The sequence below is a fragment of the Olea europaea genome, unplaced genomic scaffold (genome assembly GCF_002742605.1).
Source record: "Olea europaea var. sylvestris unplaced genomic scaffold, O_europaea_v1 scaffold1395, whole genome shotgun sequence".
In the NCBI taxonomy this organism is placed as follows: Eukaryota; Viridiplantae; Streptophyta; class Magnoliopsida; order Lamiales; family Oleaceae; genus Olea; species Olea europaea.
In genome coordinates, this window is record NW_019231471.1 from 160,127 (window position 1) to 185,306 (window position 25,180).

Below are 25,180 nucleotides of genomic sequence, written 5' to 3' on the forward strand. Positions count from 1 at the left end.
TGCATTTGGTCATGAACCTGATATTTCTCACCTACGGGTTTTTGGTTGTGCTGTCCAAGTTCCTATTTCACCCCCCACAACGTGCTAAAATGTGTCCCCAACGAAAACTTGAGATTTATGTGGGTTTTGATTCACCATCTATTATTAGATATCTTGAACCTTTAATGGGTGACTTATTTGCTGCACGTTTTGCAGATTGTCATTTTGATGAAATGACTTTCCCAACTTTGGGAGGAGAAAAACTACATCCTGAAAAACAAAATAGAATTTCTTGGAATGAGACAACTCTATCTCACTTTGATCCCCGCAGCAATCAATGTGAACAAGAGGTTGAAAAAATCATTCATTTGCAAATAGTTGCAATTCAACTACCTGATGTATTTGTTGACACGAGAAAAGTGACAAAGTCATATATTCCAGCAGAAAATATTTCAGCAAAAATTAATGTCCCTGCAGGACAATCCGTTGTAGCAAATGAATCTCAAATACGCCAGAAGCATGGTCGACCAGTTGGTTCAAAAGACTCTGTACCTCGAAAAAGAAGAGTACAGGAAAAAAACCAACCAAAAAGTTCAGAAAAAATCACATTAGAAAATATTGATCAATCAAATATTGAATGTATGGTTCCTGAAGAACCAGAGGTGTCCGAAAATAATGAGATCTCAATAAATTATATGATATCTCATAAATTATGGGAACGGAATAATATTGTTATAAACAATATTTTCACCTTTAACATGACTCTTAATATTATGCAAAATGAGGATCCTGAACCACAATATGTTAATGACTGTCGAAATAGAAATGATTGGTCAAAATGGAAAGAAGTCATACAGACAGAATTGAATTCTTTGAAGAAACGAAAAGTGTTTGGACTAATAGTTCGAACACCTGAAAATGTAATCCATGTTGGATACAAATGGGTTTTTGTACGAAAGAGAAATGAGAATAATGAAATTACAAGATACAAAGCCTGACTAGTGACTCAAGGTTTCTCCCAAAGACCAGGAATTGATTATGAGAAAATATATTCTCCCGTAATAGATAACATCGCTTTTAGGTTTTTAATTAGTTTGATCGTGTCACAAGGGCTCGATATGTGCCTTATGGATGTAGTAACTGCCGACATATATGGTTCACTTAACAGTGACATATATATGAAAGTCCTTAAAGGATTTAAGGTGCCAGGAATAAATGATATATGTCCGAGAACTACGTTCTCAATTAAATTGCAAAATTCATTATATGGATTGAAACAATCCGGATACATGTGGTATAATCGCCTTAGCGAATATTTGTTGAAAGAGGATTATAAAAATGACGATATCTGCCCATGTGTTTTCATAAAGAAAACAAATATTGGATTTGCAATTGTGGCAGTTTATGTTGATGATTTAAATTTAATTGGAACTCCTGAAAAGCTCAACAAAACTGCTGATTATTTGAGAAATGAATTTGAGATGAAAGATTTGGGGAAAATCAAATTTTGTCTTGGATTACAAATTGAACATTTTCCAGAAGGATTATTTGTTCATCAATCTACTTATACAGAAAAAGTCTTGAAACTCTTTTATATGGATAATGCACATCCATTGCCATCACCTATGGTTGTTCGATCACTTGATGTGGAAAAAGATTCATTTCGTCCACTTGAAGATGGAGAAAAGATTCTTGGTCCTGAAGTACCATACCTTAGTGCAATTGGAGCATTAACTTATCTTGCAAATTGCACTCGACCTGACATAGCTTTTTCTGTAAATCTCCTTGCAAGATATAGCTCTACATCAACTCAAAGGCATTGGAATGGTGTTAAACATATTTGTCGTTACCTTAAAGGTACTATTGATATGGGACTGTTTTATTCTTAAAAGTCAGGATCTGCTTTAGTGGGATATGCAGATGCAGGTTATCTCTCAGATCCACATAAAGCTAAATCATAAACAGGATATGTGTTTACACGTGGAGGAACAGCTATATCATGGAGATCTGTGAAGCAATCCTTGACATCAACATCCTCAAATCATTCTAAGATTATTGCAATCCATGAAGCAGGGCGAGAATGTGTATGGTTGAGGAATATGACCCATCATATCCAATCATCATGTGGAATGACTTCAACAAAAGATAGTCCAACAATTTTGTTTGAAGATAATGTAGCTTGTATCGCACAACTCAAGGAAGGCTATATCAAAGGCGACAAGACGAAGCATATTTCTCCAAAATTCTTTCATACACATGAACTTCAGAAGAATGGTGACATTGATATTCAACAAATTCGCTAAAGTGACAATGTGGCTGATCTATTCACAAAAGCGCTACCAACATCTACATTCAAGAAATTAGTTCATGATATTGGAATGCGTCGACTCAAAGATTTTCAGTGATCAACATCAGGGGGAGTAGCCGTACTCTTTTTCCTTCGCTTAGGTTGTCTCATTGGGTTTTCCTAGCAAGGTTTTAATGAGGCAGCATTTAATTTTAATACTCCAAAATAACTGTACTCTTTTTCCTTCGTTTGATTTTTTTCCCATTGGGTTTTTATCAAACAAGATTTTAACGAGGCAGATATTTTGTAATATGTCATTCAAGGGGGAGTGTTGTAAATGGAAAGTCCATTAAAGTTTATTGGTGAATGACATTTGTACCCCTGTAGCCCTAGAAATTATTACTATTGTATCCCTGATTCTTACCTATAAATATAGGGCTTTGATTTTCAATAATACACACAAAAAGTTTATTGAGTTTTCTCTATTCTCTTTGAGTTTTCTCTATTCTCTTTTCCTCTCATTTTATAACACATGTGAATTTATAGAGAGAGTCAAATGTAAACTATTATACATGTGTAAAATGATTTTGCCTCTAATTCTTACTTTACAAATTAATTCTACGTGATCTTTCCAAACTTAAACGTTTAAGATATGGCGTAGGAGAGTATTATCTATTTCCTTTAGGAATTAATATATATACATACATGCATGCATTGTTGTTTAAAATTCAAATATAAATTTTGGTAACGATTCAAATTTTAAATTTTTGGGTTGTTACAAATAGTTCTTTTGCATCCTTGGTCCTCCTAGTTAAGAAAAAGAATGGCTGCTGGAGGTTTTGTGTAGACTACCAACAGCTAAATAACTTAACCATCAAAGATAAGTTCCCAATGCCAATCGTTCATGAACTCTTGGATGAACTCCATGGCGCAAAATTTATTTCAAAGTTTGTTCTTAGGGCAAGTTACCACCAAATCAGAGTCACTAAGGAAGATGTGTATAAGACAGCATTTAAAACTCACCAAGGGCTATATGAGTTTAAAGTAATGCCCTTTGGCCTCACCAATGTGCATGCTACTTTTCAAAGTCCTATGAATGAGGTGTTCAAGGACCAATTAAGGAGGTATGTGCTGGTGTTTTTTAATGATATCTTAGTGTATAGTACTGACTTGGTTTCTCATTGTCAACACTTGGAATTAATAATGGGGATATTACAGAGGCATCAATTGTATGCCAAGAGATCTAAATGCAGTTTTGGGCAATCACAAATTGAGTACTTAGGTCACATCATCAGCCACGAGGGAGTTTCAACTGATCCCAGTAAAGTGGAAGCTATGCAGCTATGGCCTAGACCTAAGACTATCAAACAATTGAGAGGCGTCTTAGGGCTGACTGGACATTACAGAATATTTCTTAGAAATTATGGGGTGATAGCCAAACCACTAACTGATTTGCTTAAAAAGGACAACTTCCAGTGGAACATGGAGGCAGGTTCAGCCTTTAATCAATTGAAGCAGGTCATGAGTTCAACCCCTGTCCTTGCTTTACCTGATTTCCATAAAACATTTGTTATTGAAACTGATGCTTGCCAAGGGAGAATTGGAGCTGTGTTTATGCAAGACAAGAGACCCTTATCTTACCTAAGCAAAGCCATTGGAATAAGGAGTTTGGGCATGTCCATCTACGAAAAGGAGCTATTGGCATTGGTTACAACTATGGGCAAATGGAGGCATTATTTGGAAGGCAACCATTTCATCATCAAGACTGATCATCAGTCCCTCAAGTACCTACTTGAACAAAGGATCACTACACCACTTCAACAGAAAATGGCTCACTAAGCTACTAGGGCTTAGCTATGAAATAATGTACAAGAGGGGAGCTGATAACCTTGTGGTTGATACCTTGTCCAGGAGGCACGAAGGGGAACAAGATTTCCTTGGCATGACAGTGGTGATTCCTACTTGGATGCAAGAAGTCACTAATAGCTACATAGGAGTTGTTTTTGCTGAGGCTAAGGTTCAATGTCTTTTGTTGGATCCTAATTCTGACACTAACTTCAAATACAACAATGGAGTTTTGATGTATAAGGGCAAATTATATATTGGAATCAGAGGAAAAAATAGATCAAAGTTGATCCAAAATGTTCATGAGTCTCAAGAAGTTGGCCATTCAAGAATTCACAACAGTGTTTATAGGGCCAAGCAACACTTTGACTGGTCAGGGATTAATCAAGATATTAAGATAGAGATGATGCAGTGTGAAGTATGTCAGAAATGTAAGGGGGAGCACGTGCCCAACTTTATCAGTGCCTTTATATGCTTGGAGTCACATCAGTATGGACTTCATAGAAGGATTACCTAATTCTAGGGGTAAAGATACTATTATGGTGGTAATGGATAGATTTGCAAAATATGGGCACTTCATTGCTATCTCCCATCCTTTCACAGCCATTACAGTTGCAAGGAGCTTCATTGACGTTGTGTTTAAACTCTATCGATTACCACAAAGCGTTGTATGTTACAGGAATAAAATATTTACAAGCAAGTTTTAGTAGGAACTATTTCAACTCATGGGCACACAACTCCACTTGAGCTTTACTTATCACCCTTAATCAGATGGACAAACTGAAAGACTCAACTAGTGCCTAGAGATGTACTTAAGATGCATGACATATCAACATCCTAAACAGTGGGGAAAATGGCTTTCGTTGGCAGAGTGGTGGTATAATACTTCCTACCATTCCTCCATAAGAATTACTCCCTTTGAAGCCCTTTATGGAACCAAGCCACCTCAATTGTCTCTAGGACCATACCAGCAGTCAAATGTTGCAGCTGTGGAAGAGTGGCTTCAACAAAGTTATGAATTAAATCAACAACTTAAGGAGAATCTATCACAGGCAAGTGCCAGAATGAAATTATATGCCGATAAAAAGAGGTGCGAAAGGTCTTTTGATGAAGGCGATTGGGTCTTTCTCAAACTTCACCCCGACAAGCAACAATCTATGGAGCACAGGCAGAATTATAAATTGGGGGCATGGTATTTTGGTCCCTACCAGGTTATTAAGAAAATCGGCACGGTAGCTCATCAGTTATCTCTCCCAACCAATTCCAGAATACACCCAGTCTTTCATATCTCACTGTTGAAGAAAAAATTGGGTGATAGAGAAATGCCAGTGTTACAGTTACCTGACGAAACTCACCCACACCAGCCAAAACACCTGCCCCAAAGCCATATTACAAACCAGAGTAGTAACCAGAAGGAATCGCACAGCAAAACAATGGCTTATTAAATGGTTAGATTTACCTGCAGATAGTTCAACGTGGGAGGATGCGGAATGGATTAAATTGAAATTTCCTCTCTGTAGATCTTGGGGACAAGATCAAAGTGAGGAACTAAGCAAAGTTAACAAAAATGCAAAGACGGATATAGGGGAGGGGGACTGGGCTGGACTCTAAACCCCCCCCCCCCAAGGCCCAAGAAGTTTGTTTTTTTAATGCACTTTTCAAATTTTTTTTTTTTTTTTTGAAAAAACAGTTTTTGTGTGTAATTTTTTTTCGTGTATTAGCCCGGCTTCAAATTTTGTAGTTCGATTTTGGATCCAATCCTGAATTCGACTAGTTCATTTTGACACATAAAAACACAATCTTCCTTTTCTGCATCTATCTTGAACCATCTAGACAATTTTGCCAAACTAGGCAAAACTGACAAGAATTTCTAGTCCATTTAGACATTGTCTCCTCATTTTACGAATTTTGAACCGTCAATTATTATCTTCAAACTAGACAATACAACATATTTTTAGTCATTTAAACATTATAATCTTCCTCATCAACTTTATTTGAATTGCCCATAGCACATTTTAATACAAAAGCGTTATAGTCATTTTGCATGACTTAATGGTCTTATTTAGTTGGAAAAAAAATTATGGGAGACAAATTACATCATCGCAAATATTTAAATGCACATTATGTTTTGGCACGACTTATTTGGAAACTATTTTTCATCAAACTCATTTTAATCACAATCATCTCAATAAAATAATTATACGTGAACTCATAATTTTTCCTACTTTTTATTCTTATATTTAAAAAAAAAAATTCGCTTCAAATTATCTCTTCCAAACAAAGAATAGGTTAACAAAAATTAGTGCCATTTTAATTAAATTTTACATCTCACATCCAGCCCAACAATCCGACAGGCCCATCACAAGTAAAATAACAAACACAAACCAATCCAACAAGTAAACGGCATCGTATAATGGGATTGCAGTTTTCCTCTACTTACGTGTCAAAACGAACCCCATTAAGAAGTACAACCCCGTAAAGGACCAAAATTTTTAGGGACTAAAATATTAGCTGACTTTTTTTTCAAATTTTAATTTATTACAATCGACACCTCAAATCTTTCAAAACGTTACGATGGAGGCTCTTTTGAACGATTTTTATCCAAATATCTTTAATTGACTAAGAAATTTGACTTTGACTATATTTTTAATATTTTTAAAAGAGTAAAATAGTAACTTTTCATTTACTGCATTAAAATAAGTTAAGAATTAAATTTGAAAAGAAAAACCCTCCTCTTTTTCCCCCCTCGGCCACACCCATACCCAAACTCCCCATAACCAACATTTGCTCCTCTTCCCAAATCTCTGCCATGCTACCTTCCCTTTCCTCCAAATTGATATATTCAACTTAGGAAATGACTCTCCGTTAACTATGAGTTCCATCAATTGAACGCTGATGATGGCCCTCACCACTGTACCGACATGCACCCCATGTGAAAAACCAGTTTCTGTAGTTTGTCCTTTGAGACCTCTGGTGATTGCTCCAATTGTAGCTCCACCTAAAAATCCAATTTGAGGAGGACTTTCAATAATTAATTCATGAACAAATAGAAAAAATCGATGAAATTTGAAATTTTAGACCCTAGGGAAATATTAAAAAACACTCAGTAGTGTTTGATTCAGTATTGAGCATGAAAATTAACAAGATCAGATTGACCATACCTAAATAAAAAATGTGAGGTAGAGCCATAGCAATTTTCTTCATCATTAAAAAGAGAAGCTCATATTCAAAAATAATGGGTTCTGTAGAAACGCAGGAGACAATTGACTATGGGGCGTTTGGGTGTGGGTGTGGGTGTGGGCGGGGGTGGGGGAAGGGAAGGGGCAAGGACAAGGTTCTTTTCTTTTCTTTTCTTTTTTTAATTTATTTTTTAACTTATTTTAATATAGTAAATGAAAATTTACTATTTTACCCTTTTAAAAATATTAAAAATATGATCAAAATCAAATTTTTTGATCAATTAACAGACATTTGGATGAAAACCGTCCAAAATGACTTCCATCGCAATATTTCGAAATGTTTGGGATGACGATTGTAACAAATTTAAAGTTTGAAAAAAGCTTGCTAATATTTTAAAGATTTGGAGCCTTGCTGCAATTTTCCCAAATTTTTAATTAGATGCACTATATAAACCACTTACAAATCTAGGGTTTTTGCTGAGCACACATTATATAGTACGAACCTCTGTCTATCGTTCGCTGAGCCACCTCCCTATCAGCCGAAACTTAGCCGCTCAGCCACCACAATGGCCGTCGGGTACTCTGTCTCATTCTATTTACCTATACATTCTAACATATGTGCAATCTAATTGTGCAAATTGTTTGTATGATGTTTAAAAATGGTATTTTGGATGTTAATGGTGACGGCATTTTGTTTCGTGGTGTAGAAAGAACAAGAGGATTTCGAAGGGAAAGAAGGGAGGGAAGAAGAAGGCGTAAGTTCTTATTTTTATTTATTACATTTTAATATTTTTTAAAGTAATCTATGTATCATGTATATACGTGTTTAGGGTTGACCCATTTGCAAAGAAGGATTGGTACGACATTAAAGCCCCTTCAGTTTTCAATACCAGAAACATCGGCAAAACCCTTGTTACTCGTACTCAGGGTACCAAGGTATAGTTTTGATTTATTTAAAAATACCCTCTTTAATGGAAAATGATATTTAGGTTTTTAAAACTTGCTGTTCAATTTATGATATTATTTTATTTGTCAGTTGTATTTCATGTTGAAAAACATATACACCATTGCCTTTGGATACTTATCCTTTTGCCTATTATTCTATTACGAATGCATGGACAGTAATGTTTCTAATTATGGAACTTTGTGCATGTAGTGTTTAAAGTTCCTATACATCATGCTTATTTTTTGTTATTTGCATGATTAATGTGATTTTCATGGTCAATTACTGTTTACATCTTTGAGTACTTTGCTTTATGGGAAATGCTTTTTTGCAAGCTTAGATATTTCAAGATAGAGTTGCAATAATTTTAGTTCTTGCATTTTATTACGTCCAATAAGGTATCTACAAACATATGGTAAACTTAAGCTCTTAGACTAAGACCAACATGCCTGACAGATTATCCACATCGAATTTGTGATCTGATTACTAATATGAGAGTTCAATAATCTTTTATTGAAATACTGAGAGTTCAGATTTGTCCAAGTAATGAAAAATGTTTTAGGAGACATTCATAGCGAGAGTTGAGCATTAAGTTAAGAGTCCAATCGAACTGGTTGTATTTAATTGTTCTTGCACTAAATTGTTTTTCACAGGATGCAGTCTAGTGTATTTCAATTGAATTAGTGTCTTTTACTCATATAAGTTACAAATTTCACGAGTAACAAGTCATTCATTCTATTATGACTATGGAGTAAAATTGTTTATGTGCATAATTTGTAATTCATCATATAACCTTGGAGTCTTGTGATATTTACTAATATTTTAAGATTGCCAAAACCATTAATCTATTAAATCACATTTTCTCATTGACCAGAATATGTCAATTTACAGTTGTGCTTCCTGGATACTGATTTCAATGAAGGTTCTAGTTTTTTATGTGAAGAACAAAAGTGAATTGGGAGAAGCATTCCTTTCTTGTATTTACTTTACTTTATTTTCATGACCATTTTGTATAGATCTGAACTATAAAAGAGTGAAATGTTCGAAATCTTGCCCATCTTTTATCTCCTAACTATTGTAAATTGCTTCCATATATTACTACTTTTTGAACTCGTGCGAGTTGCAAGTGTTCTCCCATGTATAAGCAATGAAAAAATGTTAATAAATAATCAATTTCTCAATCAGATTGCATCAGAAGGACTTAAGCACCGTGTATTCGAAGTGTCCTTGGCTGACCTTCAAGGTGATGAGGACCACTCCTTCCGAAAGATTCGATTGAGAGCTGAAGATGTTCAAGGAAAGAATGTTCTCACGAACTTCTGGGTATGATCTAATTGTTCAGTTCTGAAGTTATGTGTGCTTAATGAAGCTTTGATGACTGCTAATTATTCTCTGACCAATTATAGGGTATGAACTTCACAACAGATAAATTGAGGTCACTGGTGAGGAAATGGCAATCATTGATCGAGGCTCATGTTGATGTCAAGACAACAGACAACTATACATTGAGGATGTTCTGCATTGGATTCACTAAGAAGCGTGCAAACCAGCAGAAGAGGACGTGCTATGCTCAAACAAGCCAGATTCGCCAAGTAATTTCCATTTCAGAACAGCATTTATATTCCTATTTCCGTGATAAATTTTTTGCTGAGGATTTGATAGAAATTATGCATTAAACAAGTCTCATCATTATCATAGTCAATTTTTTGATGTTGGAATTCTGTGTTATTAATTGTTTTAACATTTTAACTTATCGTCATTTTGGTTTTCTTAGATTCGGCGGAAGATGCGAGAGATCATGATCAACCAGGCACAAACTTGTGATCTAAAGGATCTGGTTCAGAAATTCATACCCGAGTCAATTGGTAAAGAGATTGAGAAGGCCACTTCAAGCATTTATCCCCTGCAGAATGTGTATATTCGGAAGGTCAAGATCTTGAAAGCTCCCAAATTTGACCTTGGCAAATTGATGGAGGCAAGTTTCTTTTTTCAACTTTTCTCTTAATAATTTGATTGTATCATGAATTCCATAGGGTGAAGTCAACTTGAAGTTGTATTGAATGATTAAAGTCTCATAATGTCCTTCATCTAACGAACTTTGTGGGATCCATGTAGGTTCATGGTGATTACAGTGAAGATGTTGGAGTGAAGTTGGACCGGCCTGCTGAGGAGCCAATGGCTGAGGAAACTGAAGTAGTTGGTGCCTGATTTGGTGGATGTCTTCCAATTTATCTTCTTCTTATCTTTGTTTTCAACAGATATTTATAATTCTTTGATTAGAGACAAGAACATGATATGTACTTTGAATTTTTTGGAATGATGAGGAGAAACTAGAAAGAGGTTGTCTTGGATAGTATAAAATTATGTGCTGAAACTATTAAGTTAATTTGACTTTCGGGGTTGCTTTTATATGAAGTTCATCCTCATACTGTCTAATCCGGTAACAGAATTAGCAGAACTGCAAGACTTGATATCCCTTTCAATACTTGGTTTTTCTACCCTGAAGTTCATCCCAATCAATTAAAGCAGGAGCATGGATAATGAAAATGAACTGGAGTAGGTAAATAGTTGCTTGTGCATCTTGTATGTGAAGTGTTACTGGGAGCTCCATTCAATCCAATTAGCGGGCTAAGGCACGAATTGGTTAAAATCTCAGCATTAAGCACAAGCAAATACCTGAGGTGGCGGCTCCCCTCTGTCCATCTTTGATTGAAGGGAACTCTTCATCTCTCTCACACACAACTATACTTAGATTTTACACCCCTCCCATTTTCCAAATTGGACCTGGCTTCTGCTTCCATATATATACTTTTTCTTCACCCCATAAAAGAGCTAAAGATGGTCTCNCTCCCATTTTCCAAATTGGACCTGGCTTCTGCTTCCATATATATACTTTTTCTTCACCCCATAAAAGAGCTAAAGATGGTCTCAGATTAATATGAAGTTACATTTTTAAATTTGGACTTTCCGAGTCTCTTCTCGATCCGCAGTTCATTATTCAATCCCATGATATTTTCATAGCCGGCTCTGAAATCTCAATGGCCTTGTTTATCCTTTAGCCAGAGCAGAAGATTAAACCTATGCACCTGGCTACATTTTCCTTCCTTGTAAAATGAAAAGCAGAACTAGTTCACTTCATTGGATACACTATGCTTCCTCTCTGCTTATCCCGCTCTTGTGCTTGAAGGATTTTTTGTCTGTCAAGTTTCATGCGACTAAATTGGCCTCTTCCGTTTTAATAACATGAATGGCAGAGGACGGTAAAAGCTCGTAAAGGAAGAATGTAGAGTCTCGAAGCATTTTGTTGTGCAAATATGAACTTTGGTTATATATTTTGTCGTTAGTGATCAAATAATTAACGTTTTATTCTACTGATTTTCCCCCATTTCAATGTTAGCATCAATCTGCAACATTGAATTAAAGTCTGAAAAATTAGTAGTAGATGAAAATGGCTCGTTGCACAGTGAACATGAGAGTTCAATATGGTAGTTGGTTGATCTTTGTCTAGACGGGGAAATGCTTTCTCAGACAGACTGAGCTACCTTTCGAGCCTCATTTTTTAAAAAATAAGATAGTGATTGGTTTGCATTTTCAATTTCCATTTTCATTTTCAAAACAATTTTTAGTTTTCCCCGAAAACGTTTTGAGCGTTTTCGACATTTATAATTAAAAACGCTAAAAACGATAAAAAATCGTTTTGCGTTTTCAGTTATAAATTTTAACTCGTTTTTGAAAATACATTTTCGAAAACGACGGACCAAAAGCGTTTTTCGCGTTTTCAAAAACAGAAAACGGAAAATGGACCGAAAACGACAAACCAACCACGGCATAAACTTTTCCCCAAATTTATTTTCAATTACATTTTCCTTGTAAATTTACTATTACAGAATTCATTTTTGTTAATTTACGAAGAAAATGTAATTGAAAATAAATTTGGGGAAAAAATTATTTTTGAGAAAATAAGTTCGTCCCTAAATTCATTTTTGGTGTTCCAAATATATAGTTCAAGATAAGTTCCTAGTTTATTTTACATACTCTAAATTATGGTGTTTATGTTTTGAAATCTTAAAAATGGATTCGACTCTAGGACCCAAGGATTCATCCCTCCTAAGATAGCAGTAATCTTGCTGCCTTCATGTATCTTTTCTTCCTTAATACTATCTTTCATATTTGACTCTACCTTACAAAATGTCAAAAGAGTTTAATTCCTCAACAGGCATCATGCTTTCTCGAGTGTATTAAAGCTTGTATCTTAGTATGTTTTTCAAATAGAAAATGTTTCAAAGTTGTAAATCATGTATGATAATTATGCAGACAACACTATTATACAGCACAAAGGGCAAGCTTCAAGTAAAACAACACATCTCGTATACTACTATTACAAAGATTTCTCCTCACTTATGTCCAGACTGCTAACTCGGTCAGGGACATTTTCATCTTGTTCATGTTGTTATTCAACTTTTAACTTTGAAAAATATCTACTAAAATATTTGTCCGACAGCTCCAAGGACTTTTGCCTGTCTCAATGCTTGGGGGTGAGTGAAGGAAATGATGGAATAGATTGAAGAATCAACTTTCTGCCTCTCCTCACCTCAGGGGACGTCCCTAATCCACTCTGATGAGGAGAGACTCTCTTGCTGTTGGGAGATGATGACTTGATGCCTCTGTTAGGAGATCCCCCTTGACCAAATTCAGGCATTTCATCTTCCTGGACAGTTTCAAAATGCTTATCAGACTTGGATCGAGCTACAAAATTGCCGGTCTTTCCAAAGGAGGAGCCTATAGAAGGAAAAGATCTAGGAGGTTTATTCTTTGAGGAGAATGGATGCTGAACTGAAGATCTGACAACATGAAAATCACCATTAAAACAGACATGTCGATTAACAAGCTCACAAATCTGAAAAATCTTGTTAATATAATTTACCTTCCAAACTGTAAAGGTGTTGCAGGGAGAGCTGAATCTGGATTCTGCACTAGGTTGATCTGGATAGCAGTTTTCTGCAAACTCTTGTCCCCCATGCTCTTCTCAGTTATATCACCTTCATCTTCGTCCAGCTCAACTTCTGTGCCTATTACACGAGAGCCCAATTCAGAAACCAAAAAATGTTTTAATCTGCGTTACGTATCAAACATGTCATAATAGTGTACTCACCATCCTTCCTGCCAAAGACATTCTTACACCCTTCGCATCTGCAGTTAATTGAGCATCCAACACCACCCTTCAAAAGAAACCAACATCTATCTGTCAGCTAACGAACCAAAGACAAGCATAGGCAATACTCAAAAAATAAATAAACCTGGTAGCATTCGCAATATTTCTTCAGGCAACCAGATTTTTTGCAGTTGCATCCTCTTTTATGTCGAGCTGAAGCAGGAGTTTTGCTGGAGTCATTCTGCAAGAAAATATACATATACGTAAGTGTATGCAATTGGCAACCAAGCAAAACATAACTCCAGTATTCATTTCCTAACCCGGGTTTCACATAAAGAGTCAGAGCCTTTAATCACTTTGGGAGCAAAAGCAAGTGGGTTTCGGGATTCAATCTGCTTGCGTGTTGCAAGAACAGTGTCTTCATGGACAGGCTTATTGAAGCAATCCATGCAGGAACATGGCTCCACGCAGTAGACACCGGCAGCAAAACATTCACAGTAACTGTATTAAGAAGTTCAATTAAATAAAATCATTATGTACAGCAATATACAGGCTTGGCCAAGCCATTTGAGAAGACTAGGCAACCATACAGAGCCCAGGAGACCATGAGAAGATAGGTGGCATTAGTGACTTGGAAGGTCAGCTAGGTCCTATACCCTTAGTCATCAGTTGGACCAGTTTGCCACGTGACTGCCACGGAAGGCACATATACAACAATAGTTTCCCAAGTCTAAGTCGCGCGTTAATTCTGGGTCAGACTTTGACTGTACCCTTTGTAATTCTTAGCGGGGGCCAGTTTGAAACATGACAACCATGCAAGGTATGGGTATAACAATAGTTCCCCAAGTCTCAGCTGTGTATTTAAGTCTATTGGTAAGAAACAAGACACAGTCAATGACTGCCAAGAACAGTCGCAGATAGTAATTGAAAAAGAACATTTTGGCTAGCATGTCAAGAATTTTATGTGCCAGTAGAAGAAAATATCATGTGTTGAGATTCACTTTTAGTTGTTCAATCAGCATAACCTAAAACAAACTCTTAACTGAAATTTTTGAGTTCAGTGTAGCCATTTCTGCAAGCCAACCGGGATAAGACCGCCAGATCAAGTAAATATCAACTTCTTAAGACTAAAAAATAAACATAAACCAAATGAAAGCAAAATGTCTGATTTTTGCAACCCAAAAAACCAAGTGTGATATTAATAGACTTTGCAAACAGAGAGAATACAAGAACTTACAGTTTCAAGCATTTTGATTTCTTGCAGTTACATCTCTTACAGGCTTCACCCTCTCCGGCGAGTTCCAACTTAGACCTGAGAATCCAATTGAAGCTATAAATAGAAAGGCTAAATGCAAAGGAAAAGGAATTTCGGGAAATGACAGGTACAGACAAGTAAGCTATACAAGGAACATGCCTTTTCTTCTTTGGACTAGTCTGAGCGATCTCTTCGTTGACTATATATCTGGATGCCTGGGAATCATCTTCCACAGGTGGGACACCGTTTTCAACAGTACTAATTTCTCTATCCAACATGGTAACAGCCAAAGAATTGTTTAACAGTTCTTCCTGGGAAGCTGGAGGACGAAACTTGGCAACAAATTTGTAGCCCTTTGGAGTTGTTGTGAGAGCATTTAAGTGCAATCCAATGCCCGCTAAAACACACCGTGAAGAATCACTTCCATCTTTTGGAGAAATTTGTTGCCCATCACTGGATGAAGTGTTCCCATCAGATTGCATAAACAAAGGAGTATCAGAATCTGAATTCTTGTCCAAATGCTTTCTGAGGGCCCTCGCCGTCTCAAAAACCAGACAACGCCTTCTCACACCTCGATACAAACCAGATTCAGGCTACAAAAATAGAGAATGAAAAACACATTGTGAAATGAATAAATAAACCATCTCAAAAAATGCACATTCATACATGTCCAGAACTATTTCTGTCTCTAGTAGATGGCAATCATGATACAGGTAAATAGAATGCAATTCTGCACCTCATTATCCATGTTCTCACTAGGATTGCTTGTAGAACAACCCGCAACCGTGTCATGGGTCTCAGCAATTTTCTTTAGCTCACTTCCTTCTCCGAGTTGACTGGATGGATTTTCAGTTTCACTTCCCTCTCCAACTTGTTCACCTGAACCTGCTTCACTGAAGGACAGGGTATTCTGCATATTATTACTAACATTAGCGTAGAAATTTTCACCAGATTGCACTGATTTCTTGCAAAACTCTGCATTAATGGGCGATTCAAAAATTAAAGGATCGGTGGCATCGGAAATAAAACTCTCCCAGTCACATCCTGTGGCCTCTTTGTCCTGATCAATTTGGTTTACGCCCTCCTCATTCTCTCCACTTCCATATAAACCTTTCTGAGATGCCTCTTGAATAAACGGTACAAATGTTGAGGAAGTGTAAGCACATTCTGCACTGTGTTTGGCGCTAAGGAGAGAGCAACGTGAATCGTACACAAGACTTTGACCAAGCTCAATTTCAAGCTTTGAACATTCATAAGATGGCTGATAGATTGCTTCATCCTCTGGATTATGATTTTCATGTGTTCTGTCTGATTTATTAGCACCATCTATAATTGGGTCATTTTTATCAATTATTTTTCCACCATTTGTAGCAAACTCGGGTTTTGATGGATCTGCAAGTTGATGCCTGTAAAGAGACTAAATGAATATGAAATGCACCATAATAGATGCAGGACAAGATTGTAGGAGTAAGAATTGCTAAAGCTTGTGAACTAGATGCATACCTTTTCAGGAATCTAGAGCCCTTCAGGGAACTGACATGGGGGGAAGTGAAAACTGATGGAATCGATGCAAAACTAAGAGGATTGATTGTCTGAGTAATGTGTATGGACTTAACTGGTTCAATGGGGGAAAGATTGTTGAGAAAATTAAAGACCGGAGAGTCCTGCATGCAAGAGGAAAAGCTTTTCAATGTCGAAAAGAGGAAAAAACACAAATAACAATGCAGTCAACCGAACCATGATGTCAGTACAATTGATGTAAGCACAAATATCGCTGTGAATTTACATTATCAGAAAGAGAAAATTAAACAAGAAAAAAATGGACTAACAAGTTCATCACGTAACGAGGAAAACCCTAGAAAGAATACTGAACCGGACAAAAACATAAACTAAATAAAATCAATTTAAATACAAATAAAATGAATTTGAATCAGCAGAAAGAAAACAACGAATACACTCATATATTTCCAGTTATAAGCACGGTGTATAAGATAAAATAAGTGAATACAGCCTTGTCCACAAGCTGTTCAAGAACACTTATAGGTGTATTTGTAGATGCATTGAAAGTAAAAGAGAGAAACATTCTACAAAGTTCATGTCAGAAGTGAGAAATGAGATTGGGTGCAAGTGTGAAAAAGTGGAGAGCTAATGTCATCTCAAATTATAATGTTATAAATTATAGCTTCAGAAAAAGTACTTACTTTATCCATTTATTTCAGCTGATACCAAAAGATCAATTTGTCAAGTTTTTTCCACTCATCAAATACAGAAAACAAATGGTCAAATAACTACCATCGTAATAATGACTACTTTTAAATTTCAAATACTTGAAGAAAAATTTATCGGAACTTTTTTCGTGACTGAAACTCAGACTCAAAGGCCATTTAACATAGTCAAATTCACATACTGCTGCAAACAATCCCATAAAAGCATGCCAAGCCAGAAAAGAACAATTGCTTAATCAAAATTACTGAAACCAACAATTATGAATAACTAGTCATATGGGGTTCACGTGAACATTAAAATGGAAGGGATTTAATGAATAATTATCAAGGAATCAGCTAAACAGTCATGTCCAGAGGCTTCCCCTCACACTAAAAGTTACCTAAAATAATGATCACTAAAAATTTACAAGAATAGAAACTGAAAGAACCACAAGGATTTCATCAAAAACTCTCAGTAGATAGATTCCACAAATCCAAGATAAACTAACAAGGTCAAAACCCCTGATCAAAACTACGTCTTAAAAAAAATAATAATAATAAATAAATAAATACCGGAGTTTTGAAACTTCAGCTACAACTCACTTCTTAAGTCAAAGAGTCTTTGAAATAACAGTTTTTTTCCAATAATTTACTCAATAGTCAATACCCTGAGTAAAAGAAACCCACAAATCGAAGATCAATAAACAAAACTGTAACTCAGAAAATCTTTAATAGAAGCAGAATTTCATCAGTTAATTAAAAACCCACATTCAATTTCTTTTTTCAGTACCGTGCATAACAAATAAAAAATAGATCAACTTAACCACCACCACCCAAAAGGACACCTTCGAAAGAATAAACCATCAATCAAAATACAAAAAAAAAACCGACATTTCAAGCCTTATCCAATGAACAAAGAAAACAAATCAAGGATCGATCAACTAAACTGGGGGAAAAATTGAAGAGCAAAACATTGATACAAGAAAACCATGTCATAACGTCGATTCCAGTGGCCAAAAACCAAAAATCCAAAAGCAATTGACCCAAAAATAGGCCAAATCACTAAAAACCCATTACACTTAAACATTAAAAGATGGAAAATCACACCTCAATTTTGTTGGCTGATGTTGTAATATGGTTGCTTTTGCTCCTCTCTGGAGTGTCCATCACCGCCACCATGACCCCTTTCCCCTTTTCAGTCTCTTTCACTTTCTCTGCTTCCTCCTCCATTACAAAGTATGATATCTATATCTATGACAATGTATAATTTTTCACTTTTGAATCAACCTGTTTTTTTGACAAAACAAACCACGAACTTTGCCCCTCCAGTCTCGAGAAGAGGAAGGGTCAAAAGAGAAATGAAATTCAAGAAGGAGCGGGAAAAGGCATGAATTTTCTTGTGCTGACGAACAATACCAATAGACTGCCCCCACCACTCACCAAACACAGCTGTTGATGTGTTACTTTAATATATAATGTAGAAGGGAAAGGGTTGGGAATAACGAAAATAGTAACATATCTGCTCAAATTTATTAAGGCTGTCTTTTTCTATTGTTATTTTCGAAAAAAAATTAACTTTTTTGTTGTAAAAGGTAAATTTATTGAAGTGTAGAGGTGAATAATAATTATATCCCTACGATCTTAAAATTTATTACTGTTGTATTTTTGATTTTGCCCTATAAATACAGGATTTTTGTACTTAATAAAATACACAAGTCTATTGACTTCTCTATGCTCTTTTCTCTTTTCTTTACTTTTATAACACGTTCTCAGCATGATAACTTAATCTTTCAAAATTTAGTGAAGGTAATAATTTTTATAGGCATGAATATTTATCAAGTGTACCAAAATTAATTTAGTAGCATGTGAAATATTTTAATATACATATGCATTATAACGAGGTTGCTTCTTCTTCTTTACTTTTCATCGGCATGCATATTAATTCTAATTCACGTTTGTATGTGTAATTTGAACACATTATTCAATATTAATTCTGTCTTTTGAATTCATCACATATTAGTTCTATCTTTAATTCTATATATGTGAAATTCAGTTAGTAAAAGATTTAGCCAACAGATGATTTAACCAATTTTGTTAACTTCTATGTATGAAGATTCTTTTTCTTAATGTATGTTTGATAATTAATTTTTCTATATAAATTTATATCATGTCTATATGGTAATTAAATATTTTTAGATATCTTCTATGAGCTTCAAATTGAGAATTTATCATCTTGTTGTTCCAAAAGTAGCACAACATTATAATTAATATTCCAGAAGAATATTAATTGTATATCTATTTATTATAAATAGTTCGTTATTACTCCTGAGTAGCACAACATTATTAATATTTTAGAAGAATATTACTTGTTTATAAAGAGTATGATATTTAAAATTCAATATTCTAAAAGAATATTGATTCAATGCTCCTGAAAAAACATAATTTAAATTTTATTTATTTTAAACGAATATAATGTTGATATTCTCGAAAAAACACAACACGTGTTATATAAATATTTAAGACGAATATTTCATTGTTACTCATGTAGGGCATAAATTTTATTATTTAGCTCGAAAGATAGAATGAATCGTTAATGACAATATTCCAGAAGAATATTGTATTTATGCTCTTGAAGATTATATGTCTGATCGTGCTCCTAAATAAAGCACATTTTATATTCAAAAAAAAATTTGTGTTGGTGCTCTTAAAAAAAACAATGTTATTAATATTTTAAAAAAGAATATTAATTGCTCAAAAAAAATATGATATTATAATTTCAATATTCTTGAAAAATAATTGATCGATTATATGTAAAATCATGAATTAAATTACTCTATTTATTTACGTGTCCATGTTTCTGCATACGCAGTTAGATATTGATGTTCTGGTTAGATTTTATTGTTCTTGAAGAGTATAATGATATATAAGATCTAACATAAAATTATATTTTTACTCCTGAAGAGTAAATTCTTACATAATTATTACTGTAAACAATAATATGTTATTACTCTTGAAGAGCATGACATTAAAATTTTTCATTCATATTTCAGAAGAATATTGATCTATTGTTCTTGAAGAAATAATAGTAAAACATAATGTGATCTCAAAATAACACGTTATAATTTTCATTAATATTCTAGTTAGATCTTACTTGCTCTTAAAAGGTATAATTACATATAATCTAATATAAATTATATTTTTACACTCTAAGAGTAAATTATTGTGTAATTTATTATAATAATATTTGATTTCTCGCGAAGAGCTTGAATTGTAATTTTCAATATTTCAGAAGAATATTGACATGTTGCTTTTGAACGAGCAATAATAATAATAATATAACGTGTTTTTAAAGTAGCACATGTTTCGAAAAATATATTATTTTGAATTCATGTTTATCCATAAAGGAAAACATATAACTAATGTTGTTAGAAAATTAATTAGTTTGATTACTTGAATGATATATGATTATATAATATTTAATCATATTTTTCGAGATTAAATGATTGAATTATATATTATATTGAACCAGAAGTTCAATTTGATTTTATTATTTGGTATGACAAGTTGAACTATCACTGGATCAATAATGATGCAAAATTAAATTTTTTAATGGATATTAAATGAAGAATCGGAAGATTTTTCAATACAATGAATTCCTATATATTTTTGTTCTCTTTATCGACAATTGATCATTAAATATCACTAGCTAAAATAGGGATTGAATTCCCTATATTTCTGAAAATTAATAAGTGTCATATATGGGACTCGTCACCCACCATGTTAACCATCTAAATATTATTTGTATCTAATAGATTTGAAATAAATATTAGATGATTGCATAATGTTCACAACCCGAAGTTTTGCAAATTATTGCTGAAATTATGAGCATAATTTTCAGATTATATAATCAAGATTATGTCTTGTTAATGTTAGTGGACATAAATCTCAACATTTTAATAAGTGTTAGTTGAGATGTCGATTAACGGTTTAACACTATTGCTTGTTAAATGCCTTCAATTAATTTAATTGAGAATTAAGTATTTCCCATTTTTATTTAGGGAATTTTATTACGGATCATGCCAAAATCACAGTTCTCTCTATTATAATCAGCTTATGATCAGATCCTAATTTTTCCATCTAATTATTTTGATGGTGTAGATATGTAAAAATTGAACACCACAATACATCGAGATGGAAAACAAAAAATACTGGGTATAAGTACGTAGTTTGAACTATTGTTTCAAATGAGCGATATTTTATAACACTGAAAAAATGATTGTCAATTTGATTGGACAATTCTCTCAGCATTAGGGGAGGAATTAAGAAATTGAAAATAATATATAAATGCATCATCATCTAAATCCTCACTAAATATCATTCAAACCAGAAGTTCGAAAGATAATTTATTTAGATGCATTTATTGATCAAAGAGATCAACAATATCTCACGCACCAATTTTTAATACTCCAATATGAATTGATTTCTTAGGGGATAATTTGTTAGCGTTATATTTGATATATTTATCGCACGCTTGAAGCGTGATGATATTTGATTCTAATACAAAAGTCTTCAAATAAAAATGGAGCAATTAACAAAGATAGTTTCATTAAGGAGGTATATACTCTTAATGAGTATTCAGACGTAACAAATTATAAAACCTCGTAAGAGGTTCAGGTACCTGATATGTTGAAAATTGAGATATCTAAATAAGTTATGTCACTATGAAAAAAGAAATATAATCGAATGAGAAAAGAAAAAGTTGTCAACAACAATTTTATACATAATATACTGTATCATATGTGAATCACGAGGAATCAAAATAAATGCGTCGAAATATATCGATCGAAATAATCTTTGGCCAAATAAAAGAAGGCACGATCTTAAATTGAATTTACTAGATAAATACGAAATTTTTAGACCTGAAGTCCAAAAATTTAAAGGTACATACTTATACGAAAATGAAATGAGAAAAATGAAGTTGTATTGTGTAATGCACGACTCTCAACATAGAAAATTTCGCAAAGATCGTCATGAATAAAATCAGGAGCTTATATCATGTTATCTTGACGATACATGAAATTTGAAATACGTGATAGTCAACTGATCCAGCATGATTATTAATGTTATCTTTGAAGGATTTATTATGCCTGAAACATAACTCAAATGATACATACCCGAGAACTACGTTCTTAAATCATTATACTGATTAAAACAATCTGGACGCATGTGGTATAATTACCTTAGCGAATATTTGTTAACTGAATTATACGAAAATGACCATATCCGCCCATATGTTTTCATAAAGAAAACAAATATTGAATTTACAATTATAATTGATGATTTAAATTTAATTGAAACTCCTGAAGAGCTCAATAGAGCTGCTGGTTACTTGAAAAATGAATTTGAGATGAAAGATTTGAGAAAAATCAAATTTTTTCTCGAATTGCAGATTGAACATTTCGTAGATAGATTATTTGTTTACCAATCTACGTATACAGAAAAAGTTTTAAAACGTTTTTATATAGATAATACACATCCATTGGCATCACATATGATTGTTCAATCACTTGAAGAGAAAAATGATCCATTTCATCCACTTGAAGATGGAGAAAATGTTTTTAATCCTGAAGTACCATATCTTAGTGCAATTGGAGCATTAACTTATCTTGCAAATTGCACTCGACTTGACATAACTTTTTTCTATAAATCCCCTTACAAGATATAGCTCTATACTTGTTCAAAGATATTGGAATGGCGTTAAACATATTTTTCGTTACCTAAAGGGTACTATTGATTTGAGATTATTTTATTCTCAAAAGTTGGGATCTGCGTTAGTGGGATATACAGATACATGTTATCTCTCTGACCTACATAAAACTAAATCACAAACAGGATATGTGTTTACACGTAGAGGAACGGCTATATCATGGAGATCCGTAAAGCAATCATTGATAACAACATCCTCAAACCATCTCGAAGTTATTGCAATTCAAGAAGCAAGCCAATAATGTGTATTGGTTGAAGATATGACCTATCATATCCAAGCATCATGCGGGTTAACTCCAACAAGGGATAGCTAATAATTTTGTATAAAGACAATGTAGTTTGTATTGCACAACTCCAAGGAGGCTATATCAAAAGTGACAAGACGAAGCAGATTTCTCCAAAATTCTATCATACACATGAGTCTCAAAAGAATGGCGACATCGATATCCAACAAATTCGCTCAAGTACAATGTGACTGATTTATTCACAAAAGCACTGTCAACATCTACATTCAAAAAATTAGTTCATGAGATTAGAAAGCGTCGACTCAAGGATTTTTAGGGATCAACATCAGGGGGAGTAGTTGTACTCTTTTTCCTTCGCCTAAATTTTGTCCCATTGAGTTTTCCTAATAAGATTTTAATGAGGCAACATTTATTTTAGTACTCCAAAATAACTGTACTCTTTTTCCTTCGTTTGGTTTTTTTCCCATTGAGTTTTTATCAAACAAGATTTTAATAAGGTATATATTTTATAATTTGTCATTCAATAGGGAGTGTTGTAAAATGTAAGTTTATTAAAGTTTAGAAGTGAATGATAATTATACCCCTGCAACCCTAAAAATTATTACTGTTGTTTCCCTATTTTTGTTCTATAAATACAGGACTTTGGTTATTAATAAAATACACAAGTTTATTGACTTCTCTTTGTTCTTTTCTCAATTTTTTTTCACTTTTATAACATTTTTTACTTAAAATGAAACTAAAAATAAATTATTTAACACTTGCAAATGAATTTACTTAGCCTGGTTTGGTTGTCATTTTTTAAAACCCAATTTTCAAATTATATTTAACTATATTTAATAAAATTTACAATTTTAATCAATTTCTAACCATATTTTTTAATTAACTTTTTATCAAAATCTACTAAAAGTCAGATAAAAATTAACGAAAGTTAATAAAAATTGTGAATCCAATAAAATATATAGTAAAAGTAATATCGGACTGTAACTTAAAATTTTATCAACTTTTTAACTAAACCAAACAAGGACTTTTTTTAATTTAAGCTAAATAGCTTATAAAATACTTCAGGATGATTCGAAATTTGTAATTCTTATTTGATTTAGTTAAAAAGTTGATAAAAATCTAAATTAAAGTCAACAATTAATTCTATTCACACAGTTAATAGGATCTCTAAATTTTATCAACTTTTTAATTACACAATTCATTAATTTTTATTAAAATCCACAAAAAATATGATTTTTAACAAAATCAATGCACAATGGTCTTATACACACACACACACACACACAAATAGGCCCACAAACATGTATTACTTAGAAAGATAAATAGCTCTGAGTGAAATAATTTTTAAATTTTTTACTTGTTCATATAAACGCAAATAGTGTAACACATATTTCATTTATATATTGAATAGCTATATTAACGTTACAATTTTATACAAGCACCTACATTTAATTGCATTAAAGCTTTTATCTTCTCAACCTATTTTTCATCTCATTATTATCACTGAACTTCTATTAATTTAGCATATCTCGTTCTCGATATCATTTTCGCACTCTTAAGATGGAGTGCAAGATTTACTTGTCACCTCTCGTATATTTTAAATAAAAATGACAAATACAAAGTACGATTAAATATAGCCCTTTATTGCAAAGTACAATAACTATTTTTTTTTTATAAAAATCATCATTAGAGATACTTTCTTATGTACTCTAGTGGAAGGTTGATGAGAAAAAGTTACGAATATAAGTGTGACAATACATAGAGGTTAGAGATTAATGAAGCCATATGGAGGCTGTTTTGGCTGCCCGCAGAATACACAAAAATGAAACGATTGCAACTCATGCAGTCGAGAGATTATTCAGTGTCTGCTTAGGGAAAAACTGGAATCCAAGAACCAAGTTCTCCTATCAAACATACATGCTTCTGCGGGCAAATGGAGCGATTTTGCAAATGTTAGAAAGCACATGAAATAAAAAGGAATTCTGAAAGTTCCTGGTTCCAGTTCAACGGAGGCATATGGAGTCGTCCACGAGAAGAGATGAATTGCAAACTAAGAGATTCGGGTTATGTTCCTTATCTGAGAGATGTTTTGCAGGACACAGACAAACAAGAGAGAATTCTTGCTGAGCCGACACAGCGAGAAACGAGCCATTGCCTTCGGGCTTATACGTTCAGATCATGAAATCCCTGTACGGGTTGTTAAGGATCTCCTGATGTGCTCCGCCTGGCGACTGCCACTCTTTTACTAAAATTGTTTCCAAAGAATATGATCGAGAAATTGTTAGCCGGTTCCACTTTTTCCAGCAAGGCCTGTGATCTCGCCAT

The 25,180-nt window shown here is 33.8% G+C and overlaps 2 protein-coding genes across 2 annotated transcripts; one reads left to right on the forward strand and one right to left on the reverse strand.

Annotated features, from left to right (window-relative positions):
- The first annotated feature begins 7,740 nt into the window (after positions 1-7,740).
- Positions 7,741-10,644, forward strand: LOC111375651 (40S ribosomal protein S3a-like). The gene is made up of 7 exons (XM_022998509.1): positions 7,741-7,867; positions 7,998-8,045; positions 8,121-8,226; positions 9,419-9,556; positions 9,640-9,825; positions 10,008-10,208; positions 10,349-10,644. The coding sequence occupies exons 1-7, from the start codon at positions 7,857-7,859 to the stop codon at positions 10,439-10,441; spliced, it is 783 nt and encodes a 260-aa protein (XP_022854277.1). The 5' UTR covers positions 7,741-7,856; the 3' UTR covers positions 10,442-10,644.
- A 1,823-nt stretch (positions 10,645-12,467) lies between these two features.
- LOC111375652 (protein tesmin/TSO1-like CXC 3) lies at positions 12,468-18,301 on the reverse strand. The gene is made up of 10 exons (XM_022998510.1): positions 17,952-18,301; positions 16,144-16,304; positions 15,377-16,046; positions 14,800-15,233; positions 14,623-14,697; positions 13,706-13,886; positions 13,531-13,626; positions 13,386-13,452; positions 13,158-13,302; positions 12,468-13,074 (listed from the first exon to the last, which is right to left on the reverse strand). The coding sequence occupies exons 1-10, from the start codon at positions 18,072-18,074 to the stop codon at positions 12,756-12,758; spliced, it is 2,271 nt and encodes a 756-aa protein (XP_022854278.1). The 5' UTR covers positions 18,075-18,301; the 3' UTR covers positions 12,468-12,755.
- Positions 18,302-25,180: the final 6,879 nt, after the last annotated feature.

What these genes read in the sequence shown, in the direction of transcription:
- LOC111375651 (XM_022998509.1), top strand. An exon ending in AAGGGAGGGAAGAAGAAGGC is followed by an intron (nt 8,046 to 8,120) that starts GTAAGTTCTTAT and finishes ATACGTGTTTAG; the next exon opens with GGTTGACCCATTTGCAAAGA. An exon ending in AAACAAGCCAGATTCGCCAA is followed by an intron (nt 9,826 to 10,007) that starts GTAATTTCCATT and finishes TGGTTTTCTTAG; the next exon opens with ATTCGGCGGAAGATGCGAGA.
- LOC111375652 (XM_022998510.1), bottom strand. Translation starts at nt 18,074, where the DNA reads ATGGAGGAGGAAGCAGAGAAAGTGAAAGAGACTGAAAAGGGGAAAGGG. An exon ending in AAATCAAAATGCTTGAAACT is followed by an intron (nt 13,887 to 14,622) that starts GTAAGTTCTTGT and finishes TTCTTAATACAG; the next exon opens with TTACTGTGAATGTTTTGCTG. An exon ending in ACACCTTTACAGTTTGGAAG is followed by an intron (nt 13,075 to 13,157) that starts GTAAATTATATT and finishes TCATGTTGTCAG; the next exon opens with ATCTTCAGTTCAGCATCCAT.